We start from the raw sequence: 14,442 nt of genomic DNA, 5'->3' as shown, positions 1-14,442 counted from the left end.
AAAAGAATTGCTAATAAATAAATAGAAATGGAAATGTTCTACGAAAATGATACAAAAAATTAAAACAAATAATTTTTTCTATACGATCACTAATCATTCAAAATTTACTTTGGCACTCGACCAATCGCGTACATTCCTTTCTAAAACAGTCGCTAATAGAAACAAGCATTGATTCTGACAAGATGGCAGCCACCGCAAGTACACGCTGATTTCGATTAAATCTTTCTATGTGAATAGTTTCGTGTGCTTTTGTTATATTAATATGTATAAATTTTTGAAAAAGACACAGTATATACCTTTACCAAATATTAATCTTTCATCGAAACAATCATCCATAAATCAGTTATCATTGTGTTCTTGCAAAATCTATCATTGGAATGCATCTTCTGGTATGTATAAAATCTTTTCAGAATGAAAAAAAATACAACGTAGACATGTATTACATTAATATCACTTCGTAATTTTTGTTCTAATTATTAATTCTACATGTTGACATCATGAAAAGAGATCGTATCGAACAACAATATTTTATATTATTCTATATACTATAAATTATTATTTTACATTAAAATTATTCGTTTAAATAACTTATTTTTAAATTATTCATCATATCGAAAGTTCGAAATAGTTTTTTTTTTTTTAATTGACCAAATTGAAATGTTTCTTTATGAAAATACTTTTTTAATTTTCTTTCAGCTGTATGGTTTACAAATAAATGTTATTTTTGTACAAAAGTTAATGATGCAGAGGTATGTATTCCTATTAAAAGAAAGTTTAGAACAAAAAAAAAATACGTGGAACTACTTGAAGGTAATATCTTTTTTTCTGTAATCTATAATTGTTTTTATTTATATAAGAATTTTATCTCATTTTATTAATATATTATCTATTATAGTAACAGAAGAAGTGATAAGTAATAAAAAAGCTGCTGTAAAGAAATTAAATGCAGCTCATCTATCTAAATTGGTTAATCAATCGGATGTATCTTTAGATAAGTTACACAGTATAAGTAATAATGATCTTAATAAAAAGGATAACAAAACAAATATAAAAATGGTACTATTAAGAAACAGTATTACTAATATAATGAATGATACATTTAATATTGTATTGTATCATATAAAGCTTTTCATATTATTTATTATTTATTTTTATATTAAATTTATCCGTAGAATAATAAAAATAATATTAATGTTATTGTTACTAATGTTGATATAATACTTTGTAATATATTTAGAAAGATCACATAAATGTTCCTACTAATGTTGAAATGTTGGATAGTTTGGAAAAAAATGCAAATGGAAAAAGTACTACTTATGAAGATCTGAAAGAACTTGATACAAATAGTCATATACTATTCAATGACAATTTCTATACTTCAAAAAAATTTAACAATAACAAATTTATAGAAACAATTAATGATAACTGTAAATCTGATATGTACGAGTAAGTTTGCTTTTAAAAAATTATAAAATAATAAGTAACTAATTATAAACAATATTTTTTATGAAATAGTTATGAACAATATCTTTTTATACAGAAATGAAATTGGAGAAGGTATACCACTAGAAAATAATTCAGAAATAAACAATATAGTAAAACATAGTGATGTTCGAAAGAATATTCAAAAGACATATTTCAAAAAAATTAAAAAGAAGAAAGTAATGGATCTGAATGCACAAATTATATTAGCACAAATAGATGTTTGTTTAACTTGTAAAATGTTTGAGAAAGTGCAAAAATTATTACAAATTTTAATAAAAAAAGTTAATGATACATCAAATTCAATACTTCAGGATGCTTGTAATATCATTCTTGATTTGTACTCTTCAGACAAAAACCTGACAAGGTTTTTACAAACATATAATTTTATGATAAATAATTCTGTAACTCCAAATGCACAAACTTATGCAGCTGTTTTTGAATTAATTGGAAAGATGACAGATAAACAACATCAATCAGGTAATTGGAGTGAATGTTATTGTTAATGTTATGAATATTATGTTATTCAATATAAAAAGAAAATACTATATATTTTTATGCTTTTAGACTTATTTAAAAAAGTTGAGTCAGATATGATTAATAATGGTATATCGTTCCATGATATTTTCAATAACTCAAAATTCAGATTACATCAACCAGAAAATATTTTGAAAACGATACGAATGTTCCAACCAGAGTATCAACCGGAATATACTATGCCTCAGACATCATATAATTGTAAACTTTTAAACAATATTAATGAAATTAATTCACGTGAAAATCCAGTGGAAGGTTTATTATCATTTGAACAATTAAAGAATTCATTAAATATGCAGATGAAACAAGAAAGTCAGTATATTGTATCTATAAAGAGTATTGAAAAATTCGATCAAATAAGTCATGATAAATTTTCATATTATGTAAGTGATTATAAAGAGCTATAACTTGACATAAAATCGTTAAATTTATTATAAAATTTTCTTTAATATGACATTAACCAAATAGATTTATTTATTTACTCTTTATCCAATATTTTATTAGAAACAAAAATTGGCTGATATGGAATCTTCTTGGAGGGAAATTGTTTCAAAAGCTTTTGAAAAGAATGTGAAGTACTTAGAGCAAAAAGAGTGTGATTTAAACTCTTCAATATTTATTCTTCATCCATTTTTAAAAGTTCTTCCAACAGAACGATATGTAAATATTATCTTACATGAAATAAGAAATCTGTCAGAAAATTCACAATCTTATACTCTACCACTTTCAGTGTTATATGCAAACATAGGATTCTTAATTTTTAGGGAATATGAGGTATGTGTACTATTTTTATTGTATGGATATAAATATAATAAGTTTCTTATATGCTTGTATTAATTTTAGATATATATTAAGGAAAGAAATGGTGTTGTAAATAAGATAACTGATATTTATGATAAGTATTTAAACTGGTACTGTCAAACTGGTCCTTTAAATATTCAATTAGGTGTAAATAGTCGTATTGCATGGAGTAAACTTATATATGAAAATCAGCATTATGGTGCTTCTTTGGATAGAGAATCTATACATTGGCCTTATCCCGTGTGTGTAAATATAGGCAAATTTTTATACCAGATCATCATAAATGATATCAAAATTAACACAAATTGTCAGACAACAAATTCATCAATATGTGAGAAACCAGCATTTTATACACTATTCAGAAGTAAAGGAAAATCCTTGGTAGAGCAGGTTTGTTCATGAATGAATGCACCTTATATATTTGCATCTTCTGATTCTTATTTTCCTTGTTAAATTTTAAATAATAATATTATGTCTATTTAAGATTAAACCTCATCCTATCTTACATAAGCTGTATAAAGATACACAATCAAATATATTAACATTTGAAGCAGCTTTTTTACCATCTTTATGTCCACCACGTCCTTGGATATCTATAAATTCTGGAGGATATGCATTCATAAAAACAAATTTTGTGAGAACTCCATATTATGCGGTATGTTTTCTATTGCAAACAACTTCGATTTTTATTTTGTATTAAATGGATTAGGACTCCCTCAAGTATTATGCAATTCAGAATGTGAATATAAATTTTGTATAATGTTCATTTAGAAAGCTAAACAACTAGAGATATTGAAAGATATAGCTTCAGAACAACTTTACCCAGCATTTGATAATCTGAATCAATTAGGTTCCGTACCATGGAAAATTAATACTGACGTGCTCGATATCTTAATCAAGGTACATATTAGAATTAAAAATATAGTAAGTGAAACAATAAATTTTATATGCAATTTTTATTAATTAGGTATTTCAAGATGGTGGATCAGTGAAGTTAGATGTACCAGAATCGCCTTCCACTTTATTAATTACAAATGATATAACAGAAGATATAGATATAAAAGATAACACTTGTATTTCCAAGACAAAACTGCAACTAAAAAAAAAGAAAGAGGAAATGTATTCATTATGGTGTGACTGTCTTTATAAACTATCTCTTGCAAATCACGTACGTTCTTTCTATATTTTTGATACATAAAGAATATCTTCATTAAAATATGAAGATAAAACTGGATATAAAAGAATAATAACAATCTATCAAAATATTTCTATTTTTTTAACAGTTTCGAAATGATATATTCTGGCTGCCACATAATTTAGATTTTAGAGGAAGAGTATATCCTATACCTCCTCATTTGACTCATTTGGGATCAGACTTGGCACGTTCAATTCTTATATTTGCCCAGAAGAAACCGTTAGGTCCAAATGGCTTGGATTGGTTAAAAATTCATACTGTTAATTTAACTGGTTTAATGAAACGTTCGAGTCTTAAGGAACGGCTTAAATTTGCAAATGAAAATATAGATAAAATTGTGGATAGTGCAGAACATCCCTTAACGGTATGTTTACACGAAGAAATTATATCATAAAAATTTTGATTTTTTTTTTTTGGAATTAAATGTGTCAATTAAATAAAATAATTATTTATCACAGGGTGATATGTGGTGGGCAGAATCAGATGAGCCTTGGCAAACCTTGGCATCATGTATAGAAATAACTAAAGCCCTAAAATCTTCAAATATAGAAAAATATGAAAGTGGTCTTCCAGTACATCAAGATGGAAGTTGCAATGGTCTTCAACATTATGCTGCACTCGGACGAGATCAAAGTGGAGCAGAAAGTGTGAACTTACAATCTGCTGATATACCACAAGATATTTACAGCGTTGTCGTTAATATGGTAAATAATATACGAATTAGAATATTTGAGAACATAATAAAAAAAAAAAAATCAAATTTTTATTTTATATATGTAATTTAGGTTGAGAAATTAAGATCAATCGATGCAGAAAGGAATGTACGAATTGCACAAATATTAGAAGGATATATAAGTAGAAAAGTTATAAAACAAACAGTAATGACTACTGTTTATGGAGTAACAAAGTATGGTGCTAGATTACAAATTATGAAACAGTTGACAGGTAATTGTAATATATTTATGATTATTTGTGATCATTTTCAGAAGAAGCATAATAAAATATTTATTTTGTTATTACATAAGATTTAGAGAAGTTCCCGCAAGATTATTCTTGGGAAGCAAGCACATACTTAACTTACAAAACATTTGACAGTTTACGAACAATGTTTAAAAGTGCAAGAGCAATTCAAGATTGGTTTACAAATTGTGCATATATTATTTCATCGATATTTGGTGAAGCTGTTGAATGGATTACACCTTTAGGATTTCCAGTTTTACAACCATATTCTAAATATAACAAAACCAATAATCAAATAAATAACATAGAGTTAGTACATAGTATCGTATTTACACATTATTTTTACAAGAAAATTTATTTCTAAAAGCTTTACGTTTTAATGCATTTTTTTTCTTTTTTTCATTTAAAGGAGAATAGATACTCTTAAACAAAAAAATTCATTTCCTCCGAATTTTATTCATTCTTTGGATTCTAGTCACATGATGCTTACTAGTTTATTTTGTGAACAAGCTGGCATAACATTTATGTCAGTTCATGATTGTTATTGGACACATCCTTGTACTATTGATATAATGAATAAGGTAATTAACTGTAATAAATGTCTGAACATATTAGTTTTATAACGTAAAAATTTTCTTTTATAGATTTGTAGAGAACAATTCGTTGCTCTCCATTCAGAGCCTATTTTGGATAATTTCTCAAAGTATCTTCATGAAAGATATTTAAAGGAGAGGTAATTAACATTTCTAATGCTATAGTTTTATACTAATTTTAATAAATATATAAATCGATTAATTAATTATTTTCAGCAATCCTGTATTACGTACATTTAGTGAGAATGAAATAATAAATATAAAAAATAATTTCAATTCTGTACCAAAGAAAGGTTCGTTCCAACTTGATAATGTTTTAAAATCTGTATATTTTTTTAGTTAATTATCTGAATCCACTCATAGCTAAATCTGAATATAAAATATATTTTATTAATAATACGTTAGTAGTTTTACTATTTTCGTATAATTATAGATCATTATGACAAAAAATCATGTAAAATATATTATTCGATAGACTTAAAAAAAAAATACTGTAAAATTAATAAATTTAATGCTATAAAAAGAAAAATCAACAAATTTTTGTTCTATATTATTGGTTTTCATGTTGTTTGAAAATATATTGTTTTTATTGAATGTTTGTATACATTTAGAAATGTAGTATTTAGAAAGATGTAGATGGCGTTGAATCTTGGTACAATATTTACATAGACTTTATACTCTATACGTTCAAAAATATTTAGAGGTTTATGTTGATGGTGTTTGGTGCTTAGTTAATTGCAAATAATGACAAAGTTGATTTAAATTTGTCAGTGATGCTTTGCGCTAGATGTTTTTAAAATTTAATTCTATATATTATTCAAGTATTATTAAATTAATAATCTACCAGTTCATAACAATTTATATAATACGCATTTAATAACCTAATATCTAAAATGGCCGATAAATTCGTTGAGAATTCAGAAGAAGATAATTCCGTAACAATGCTAGACGTTCTCCAGGAAGAAAGTCAACTGGAAGAAGATGCTTATGCAGTCCTAGGTGCATCCGATGATAGAAATTGTACTTATAACAAGGTATGATAATTATACTTATCAAATTAATATTTGAAGAGTCGTAGGAATATTGCGTTATATTATTTACACGTCACACATTATGTATTTCGATGTCTTGTTGTTATACAACATCTTAGAATTGCATTATTTAAAAAAAAAGATGGAGTATTGAAAAATACGCCACATTACAGAAGTTCGAGATTACAGGGATATATTAGACAGGCACTATATGCCTGCAAAACATGCTGTTCGCAAAAGAATATACGTGCAGGTGTTTGTCTTGCATGCAGTTTTCATTGTCACGAAGGACATGAGCTCGTTGAATTGTATACTAAAAGAAATTTTAGATGTGATTGTGGAAATTCTAAATTTGGAAATAAAGAATGCAATCTGGAAAAGGTAAAAAATTTATAATGGATTACGTAACGATAAAAAGACTATAAAAAATAGATAATAACCATATTTTCTTTTTATAGTCCAAAAGTACAATAAATATTGAAAATATGTATAATCAAAATTTTGATGGTGTTTATTGTACTTGTGCAAGACCATATCCGGATCTTGAAAATGAAAACAATGATGAAATGTTACAATGTATAATATGTGAAGATTGGTATCATTCTAAGGTTAGATATCGTAAATGCATTGTTTTCTAATCATAAATATAATTACTCATAGTATTTATGGTTACAAAATTTTTATGTATCTACCTATAATACTAATTTGATATTTATACTATTCAGCATCTTGGGAGCAAAGATGTACCTGGGGATGATTCGTATGAAGAAGTGATATGTGCTGGATGTATGAAAAAGCATGACTTTCTTTGGAGATATGCTACAAAATATTCAAGTGAGTTAATAATTATTAATATTTTATAACCTATATTTAATAACCAAAAATATTATTTTAGCAATGCAAAATACTATATCTTCTGAAAATGGAGAAGAAATATTGAACGTTGAAAACCTTCCAAATGGTTGTACAATGCCACCAAAAAATTTATCAGGTGTAGCAGGTAGTTGTTTTTGGTTAGAAGGATGGAGAACTTCTCTATGTAGTTGTGAATCGTGTAAAAAGGTATCGTTCTTTATTTTATTTAAATGCTCTATTACAAAAAAATTAGTAAATTATTGAAATATGCATAATGGTTTTTATAATACATATAATCTTTTTAACAGATGTATAAAGAACAAGATATATTATTTTTATTGGATCTAAAGGATAGTGTGCAGGCTTATGAGGAAGCAGGTAAAATAACTAAGCATGAATCACAATATGAAAAAGGTATGAAAGCTTTGGCATCTTTGGATCATGTACAGCAATTAACTGCGATTGAAGGTAAGTAAAATTTATTGTATTTATCATTATATTTTATATAGCAATAGCTTGTATATAATGTAATATTAACAGAATACAACAATTTAAAAGAAAGACTAAAGGAGTATTTACAAAAATTTGCGGAAAATAAAAAAGTCGTTCGAGAGGAAGATATTAAAGAATTTTTTTCAGAAATGGAGTCAAAGAAACGTCCGAAAGTTGTAGTCCCAACGTATTGTCGTTAAAATAAAAATTTTCTCTTGTAAAGATTAAGTCAATAAGATTTTTAACATTCTAATTAAACGTAAGAGATCTTTAAAAAATATAATTGATGTCAGAAGATCTGTTAAAAGAAATATAATTAATAAATAATAATTTTTCTTTTTTTATACTAAATTTTATTTTCTTTATTTTGAAGGGTAAAGATATTATCATACCAATAAGCGTAGTATGATTTTATCTATGTTATTTTTAATTATACTCATCGAACGTTGAGAAAATCAATAATAAAATCGCAGAATAACTAATAATAAAAAGATTATTCTTTTAAAATTTATAAAGTTTCTAGACATAGATAAAAAATACATAAAAAGTGATATTCTACAAATGAAATATGCCATAGAACAAACGAAGAAATGGCAAGATTAATAAATAATGAATATAGCATTGGACATCTTTGTCAATTAATTTTCTTATCGTTCACGCCATTATTTTGTAGTTTTACAAATTGATTTTGAACATATAAAACCATTGTTAATATGTAATTGCAAAGGTAAGACTACTATCGGTTCGTTACAATTTGGTTTATCTGTATAAATAGACCATGTTTTTTCAATACAATCAAAAATTCCTGAAATAGAGCAGAGAAAGAATAAAGAAAAACTATTAAATGCGTAATTATGAAAATCTAATATCAAAAAAATTTACCGGTAGCAATCGTTTTTATATAATCGTCAGGATTTATATCTTGATAAACTCTGTATTCAGAATCCGTTTGATCGCTAAGAATTTCTAATACATCTTGAAGACACTTAGGTGGTGGGTGTTTACAAATTGCTTCCATTCTATGTATACTACTTTCTATTATCAAACCTTTTACCTCCGGAATTTTCAATCGTAAGTATCTAAAATAAATCATTATTGAATCTGATGGTATTCATTATTTTATAAAGATTTCGACGAGAAATCCTTACTTGTTACAGTGAAAGATATGTTCACCCGGACTTGCAGTTAATATAGCAAGCTGCGATTGAGTTTCATTAGCTTCGGCAGGTCCAACTTCAGCGTTATGAAACATTCTATCTCCTTCTTGCATGAGAAAAGTCATATTTACCGAAAATCCTTCTGCTGCGCCGTAACCTTCATTTCTTAAAATTTGTTGAGCTTCCACATAATTTTCAACACCGAGTAGTGCGCGAGTAATGAAATAACGTGCTATAATGAGTATTATTAAATTATAAAAAATTTGCACATTTTTTATTTTCGCATCACATTTGAAATATAAGATATTGCAACTTTGAATACATTATACTCTTACGTGTTTTGCCAGATCTAAGAGTAGCCGCGCTGAGAGTATTAATAGTGAAAATTAAACCATGATGGTTATAACCCATGGTATATCCTGGTAAAAAACCAGCATAACTCAATGAAATAAATTTCTCTTCTCTGTAACCATCTTCGATAACATGAGCGTCTACGAGGTACCAATGGTTCAAGGTTTCGCTCAAGGCATCCTCGTTATGTCCAAGGATTTGCTGTTTATTTTTATAAGTCAATTTTCAATATCATTTTAGCAAGAAACATCGAAGATAATATACGAAAAATTATTGAGAAAAAAAAAATAATAATAATTTCTTACTTGTCCTGGTTGATTACAAATGATCGTTGAACATCCGACAGGCAGTGTATTTCCAGATGTTTCACCAACGACGTTTGGCAAAATATCATCTAGATGCATTAGGAATAACTACAAATGGTAAATAATTAGCATAAATATTTTAAATTCTTAGTAAGATAACGAGAAATACAAAACAATATACGTAAAACACAATAAGAAACTAAAAAGGTAAGCGCAATTACATTGTCGATTAGATAGACTGTAGCTAATTGTATCTACGTAATACTTCGTCAAAGTCAAAGTCTTCAATTTAAACGGTCAAATTAAAAATATATCTATTTTTAATACAAGTTACTAAATTATCAGAAAACTATATATATATATATATATATATATATATATATATATATACACACACACTTAACACACATAACTATACACACACACACACACGTATATGTATATAATTTACTGATAGGTAAAAAATAATAACTATTAAATAATAAAAGAACGAAAATACTTTAGTAAATTATTCAAACCACTATGAAATATAACTAGGTAAATTAATATAAAAAGTTGAATTTTTTATGTAAAATCACCTTGTTGAAAGGAACATTGGCACCGTCCGCGGTTCCCTGAATTTCTCTGATATATTGAGGAAATTGTTTTTTTACACATTGTAAAGTTTCTTCGTAAACCTTCCTACCTTCATCGGTATCATACAGTTTCATATAACTTTCATTGAGCGGTCGGTAAGCTTCGATGTAATCTTGAATTAATTTAGCGAACGTACGTCCCTAGAAAAAAAGGAGAAAACAAATGAAACAAAAAAATGAAAGAAAACCGAAAGATTAATATAAATTGGTTTTAAACCAAATTAATGTATATCGTTTAATCTTTAACATAACGTATTATTATCTTAATATTAGTAATATTAACATAATGATACCTTTATGTATTTTCAATATTTCACGTCGAACTTATGAAAATTGAAAATTACAGCAAAGTATTATAGTTTCTATTAATGGAATACTAAGTTAACATCTAAATTATTGTGTACGTTAATTATGTAAAAAGATCATTGATCGATCATACAATGTTCTAAATACATTCGCTATTTAAATTCTTATGATTTCTTGTAAATCCGGTATTTTCATTTTTTTTTTTTTTCAATATTACGTATGTTATCTAATGTTCTTGCATCGTAAAATATCTACAGAGAAGTGTTATTTAATAGTAGTGATTTAGTGCTATCTAATCACCTTCTGCAATAAATTGTGTTGTAAAAAAAAATAAATAAAAGATGGTCTATTTCAATGGAAGAATTGTGTTGTGTAATTCTAATACAGATGCACAATAAGGACTGTCATTAAATTATGTCATAGAAGAATAACAATTCTTATCGTTAATTAAGAGCGAACATGTGAGTTTATCAAAGACATCTCTTAAATTAGTTATACATAGTATAAAAGTTTTTTCCCGTTCTTTGATAAAAGCAAAAGAGATTGTAATAAAAATATTGTGAGATTGAAATGAAATCGTGGAAGTCTGGAATTTATTTCACGCATACATACACACACGTTTTCATCTTATCGAAGGTTTATTTCTTTTTCAATTGAACCAAATCGTTTATCTTCTGATCAGTTTTTATTATTTATCATCTGAACGACAATCAATTTTTCACGGACGATTAATTCTCTACGTGTGACGCGCAACAAGTCATTTCGCTTTTCACAACTTACTCGATCGTTCGTATCACATATTTGCTTGATATTGTACTATTACTTGCCATACCTGATAAGGAAAAATTTAATACACCTTGTAATTTATAGTTATGTAATAATTTATGCAACGCAGATTGCGTCTAATCAATTAATGATGGGGATAAAATGAAATAATCAATCAGGTGTAAAGAAATAACTTTGATGAAATTCGAAATTGGATCTTAAAAAAAAAAAAGAATTTTTTTTCCTTGTATTAATGTAAAGCGTGTGCAAGACATGACGATGAAGGAGTTATTTCGTTCGAATTCACGTTTCCTTTCTTCCTTTCTTCCTTTCTTTCTTTCTTTTAAAATATTTAATTTTTCATATTTATATAACGGCAATATCTATAACTCGGACTTTGCGGTCGTAATGTGCGAAAGTAGTTATCTTGTATGATTAACATAGAATTTAATTATATGTTATAGCGGGTCAACGATTTATTCATTGCAATCTAAGAGTCTGGAAAACACTATTAATGTACGTATATACGTGCATTCATTCGTATTTATCAGCTGTATAATAAAAAAAAAAACAAAACTAGAAATGATGTCAATGTTGTAAAAGAAGTCAAACACGATTATTGAACATAATTAGCATATATACATATATTATATCGAAGAAAAATGTAAAGAACTTACGATGTCGAATCCAATATCATAATAAGTTCCTTTAACGTGAATAATCGGTACAACGTTTCTTCTACCAATACCTTTTGTCTCCTTACCGTTTTCACGTGGTTGCTGCATCTCTGAGATCTGAAATTAATTTGAAACGAGAACATCTTTGAAAACGTTCTTATCAACGTCCTCGCGATGTATTAGTTTCATTATCGTATGTTAATTTTTCAATCGTATGTTAAATTTCATGTCGTATAATAATTATTAAACTAAATAGAAGTTGTATTTTACTAATTGCTTTTTTAAATAAAATATTGCGTCTGGCTTTGAGATAAAGAGATGACGTAGAATATAATACTTCATGGATAATCCGATATACTATACACACAAATGAGAATGTATGTTGATAAACACGCAACCTGTCGCTGTTATTGATCTAAGTTCTCTTTGCTTTTCTTAATTTTTTACAATTAATGAGAACAGTTACGTCGTACGTTTTGCCTGACGATAATACCCTTGATTACTTTCTCTCTATCCCACGAGTTTCACATTTCCAAAAATATCAAAAAATGAGATTTTCATGTGTCTTCTTTTAGACCTATCAAATTTTATTGATCGAATTATTAAATTGAAATTTTGAATTTCAAATTTCAAATTGAAATTCTCAAGGAATATATATACAGACGACACATATAAATGCGAAGGGATCGATACAATCGATTTTTCAGGCTTCTTAGATATCCAGTAAGCAGGACAGTAGTCTCGAAACTACGAACGAGCGTTTAACACATTTGATCTTTTTTGAGCAATTTTAATTAGATGAACGTTTATAACGATTTATATATTTTTATCAAAAAAAATAATAATAAAAATGAAAAGCTCGTAGCGTTAAAAAGACATCGATCCTGGTGATATTCGTAGAATGAAAAAATTCATAAGCGATAAGCCATTTATTTATATATTTACCATTTGGAAAAGAATTCCGAAGTGTAGTAAGGAAAAATCCTTATATTTATCAGTGTAACTAAACTTTTTTGATACTTTAAAAGAAACAAATCGAGTAAGTTTCAGATGGAGGAAGAACGACGACAATGATCGTTTCGCGACTGTCGACCACTGGCTTCTTCTACTCTCTCAGGAAGACTACTAAGCGTGTAATCTAACTATAAGTTCTATCGACTTACACCGACTTCCACGCCGCTACTACTTACTAGTGGCACGAACAATCCGGCCAGGTAAGAAAAAAGAATTCTGTCTATACTTGCTCGTTGGGATAACCTTGATATTTACACGTGCATGCGTTCGTGCTCTAAGAAGTCAGAGAATATGATCTTTGCAAAATTCTTTTGCGAAAATAAACAGAAAATAATCGATAAAAATAGAACAAAAATGACAAAACATATTAAATAACGATGAATTTGTTAATATTAATTGTTAATTAATTAATTACTTCTTTCGTTCTTTTTAATCATTCAATTATTCATATTGATGTCAACGGAGGACAAACTCGAAATTCACTCAACCCCTTTCTCGTTATCCTTTCCTCCGCAATTTCATTTTGAAATTGCGCGTCTACGTCATATTCCCGCCAAATTTCCGTTATCTCGTATTTCGTATTGATATTAAATTGGATAGAAATTAGAATCTCGTTCCTTCTATTAGCCATTGTGGTGAACCATCACGTAATATTGAATTACCTAATCAAACCTCCTATAGATTATTATCGAACTTATCGGATTAGAGATTTCTTTTTGTCTTTTTTTTTTTTCTCTTTTATTTTCATCTCTACGCGTGTCACTTCCGAGAAATTCTATAATTATGTTCACAACATTATTTCAATATATGCATATATATATATATATATATATATATATATATATATATATTATATATGTATTTATTACTCTTCGTACCTGGTATTTTTTACCGCATGATTTACATCTTAATAAGTTATCTATTGTTCCAAAGTTTTGTCTTCTTCGAATAATTTATGATTAATATTGGTTGTACGTATCATTAAAGTTTCATTGTTCGTTTTAACGTCTAAACATTATATTACAAAATCGATTAGAAAAAAAATGAAAAAAAAGACCTGGTACACGTAATACGTATCCTATGAAACAATACATTTATTTATTTCGATATTTATCATGAATTTAGGTAAGGAGTTCCGCTCTGTCTGACTAAAGTTAGAGCATGACTACTGAAACCTTCACGTTAGGTATGCATACGATAGATGAAAGAGAAAAAGAGAGAAAGAGAGAGTTCGCTCGTATTGCTTCGATACGTTCTGTCAATCGACAACTATTTTCTTGTCATTT

General features: G+C 27.3%; 3 protein-coding genes across 5 annotated transcripts; 2 read left to right on the top strand and 1 right to left on the bottom strand.

Moving 5' to 3' along the window:
• Positions 1-66: 66 nt before the first annotated feature.
• LOC127067177 (DNA-directed RNA polymerase, mitochondrial) lies at positions 67-6,088 on the top strand. Of its 2 annotated transcripts, XM_051001799.1 has the most exons (18): positions 67-389; positions 697-810; positions 896-1,056; positions 1,238-1,446; positions 1,541-1,962; positions 2,050-2,402; positions 2,524-2,793; positions 2,863-3,210; positions 3,305-3,475; positions 3,592-3,720; positions 3,788-3,988; positions 4,104-4,379; positions 4,474-4,719; positions 4,801-4,960; positions 5,041-5,284; positions 5,385-5,556; positions 5,620-5,708; positions 5,785-6,088. In XM_051001799.1, the coding sequence occupies exons 1-18, from the start codon at positions 263-265 to the stop codon at positions 5,909-5,911; spliced, it is 3,819 nt and encodes a 1,272-aa protein (XP_050857756.1). In that variant the 5' UTR covers positions 67-262; the 3' UTR covers positions 5,912-6,088. The 2 variants fall into 2 exon arrangements, with proteins under 2 accessions (XP_050857756.1, XP_050857757.1); XM_051001800.1 differs by lacking the exons at positions 67-389; positions 697-810 and having other exon boundaries at positions 820-1,056; positions 1,282-1,446.
• A 153-nt stretch (positions 6,089-6,241) lies between these two features.
• Positions 6,242-8,297, top strand: LOC127067186 (putative E3 ubiquitin-protein ligase UBR7). 2 transcript variants are annotated; one of them, XM_051001820.1, is made up of 7 exons: positions 6,242-6,602; positions 6,789-6,980; positions 7,058-7,207; positions 7,325-7,433; positions 7,495-7,661; positions 7,763-7,922; positions 7,995-8,297. In XM_051001820.1, exons 1-7 carry the CDS (start codon positions 6,462-6,464, stop codon positions 8,144-8,146), a joined length of 1,071 nt encoding a protein of 356 aa, XP_050857777.1. In that variant the 5' UTR covers positions 6,242-6,461; the 3' UTR covers positions 8,147-8,297. The 2 variants fall into 2 exon arrangements, with proteins under 2 accessions (XP_050857777.1, XP_050857779.1); XM_051001822.1 differs by having other exon boundaries at positions 6,773-6,980.
• Positions 8,298-8,574: 277 nt separating this feature from the next.
• On the bottom strand, positions 8,575-13,321 carry LOC127067185 (uncharacterized). The gene is made up of 8 exons (XM_051001819.1): positions 13,088-13,321; positions 12,143-12,259; positions 10,338-10,535; positions 9,760-9,867; positions 9,439-9,655; positions 9,095-9,335; positions 8,829-9,025; positions 8,575-8,751 (listed from the first exon to the last, which is right to left on the bottom strand). Exons 1-8 carry the CDS (start codon positions 13,088-13,090, stop codon positions 8,609-8,611), a joined length of 1,224 nt encoding a protein of 407 aa, XP_050857776.1. The 5' UTR covers positions 13,091-13,321; the 3' UTR covers positions 8,575-8,608.
• Positions 13,322-14,442: the final 1,121 nt, after the last annotated feature.

The sequence above is a fragment of the Vespula vulgaris genome, chromosome 10, assembly GCF_905475345.1.
Source record: "Vespula vulgaris chromosome 10, iyVesVulg1.1, whole genome shotgun sequence".
Taxonomy (NCBI): Eukaryota; Metazoa; Arthropoda; class Insecta; order Hymenoptera; family Vespidae; genus Vespula; species Vespula vulgaris.
Note: the sequence above shows the minus strand (reverse complement) of the source record. Positions and strands in the feature narration are given on the sequence as shown.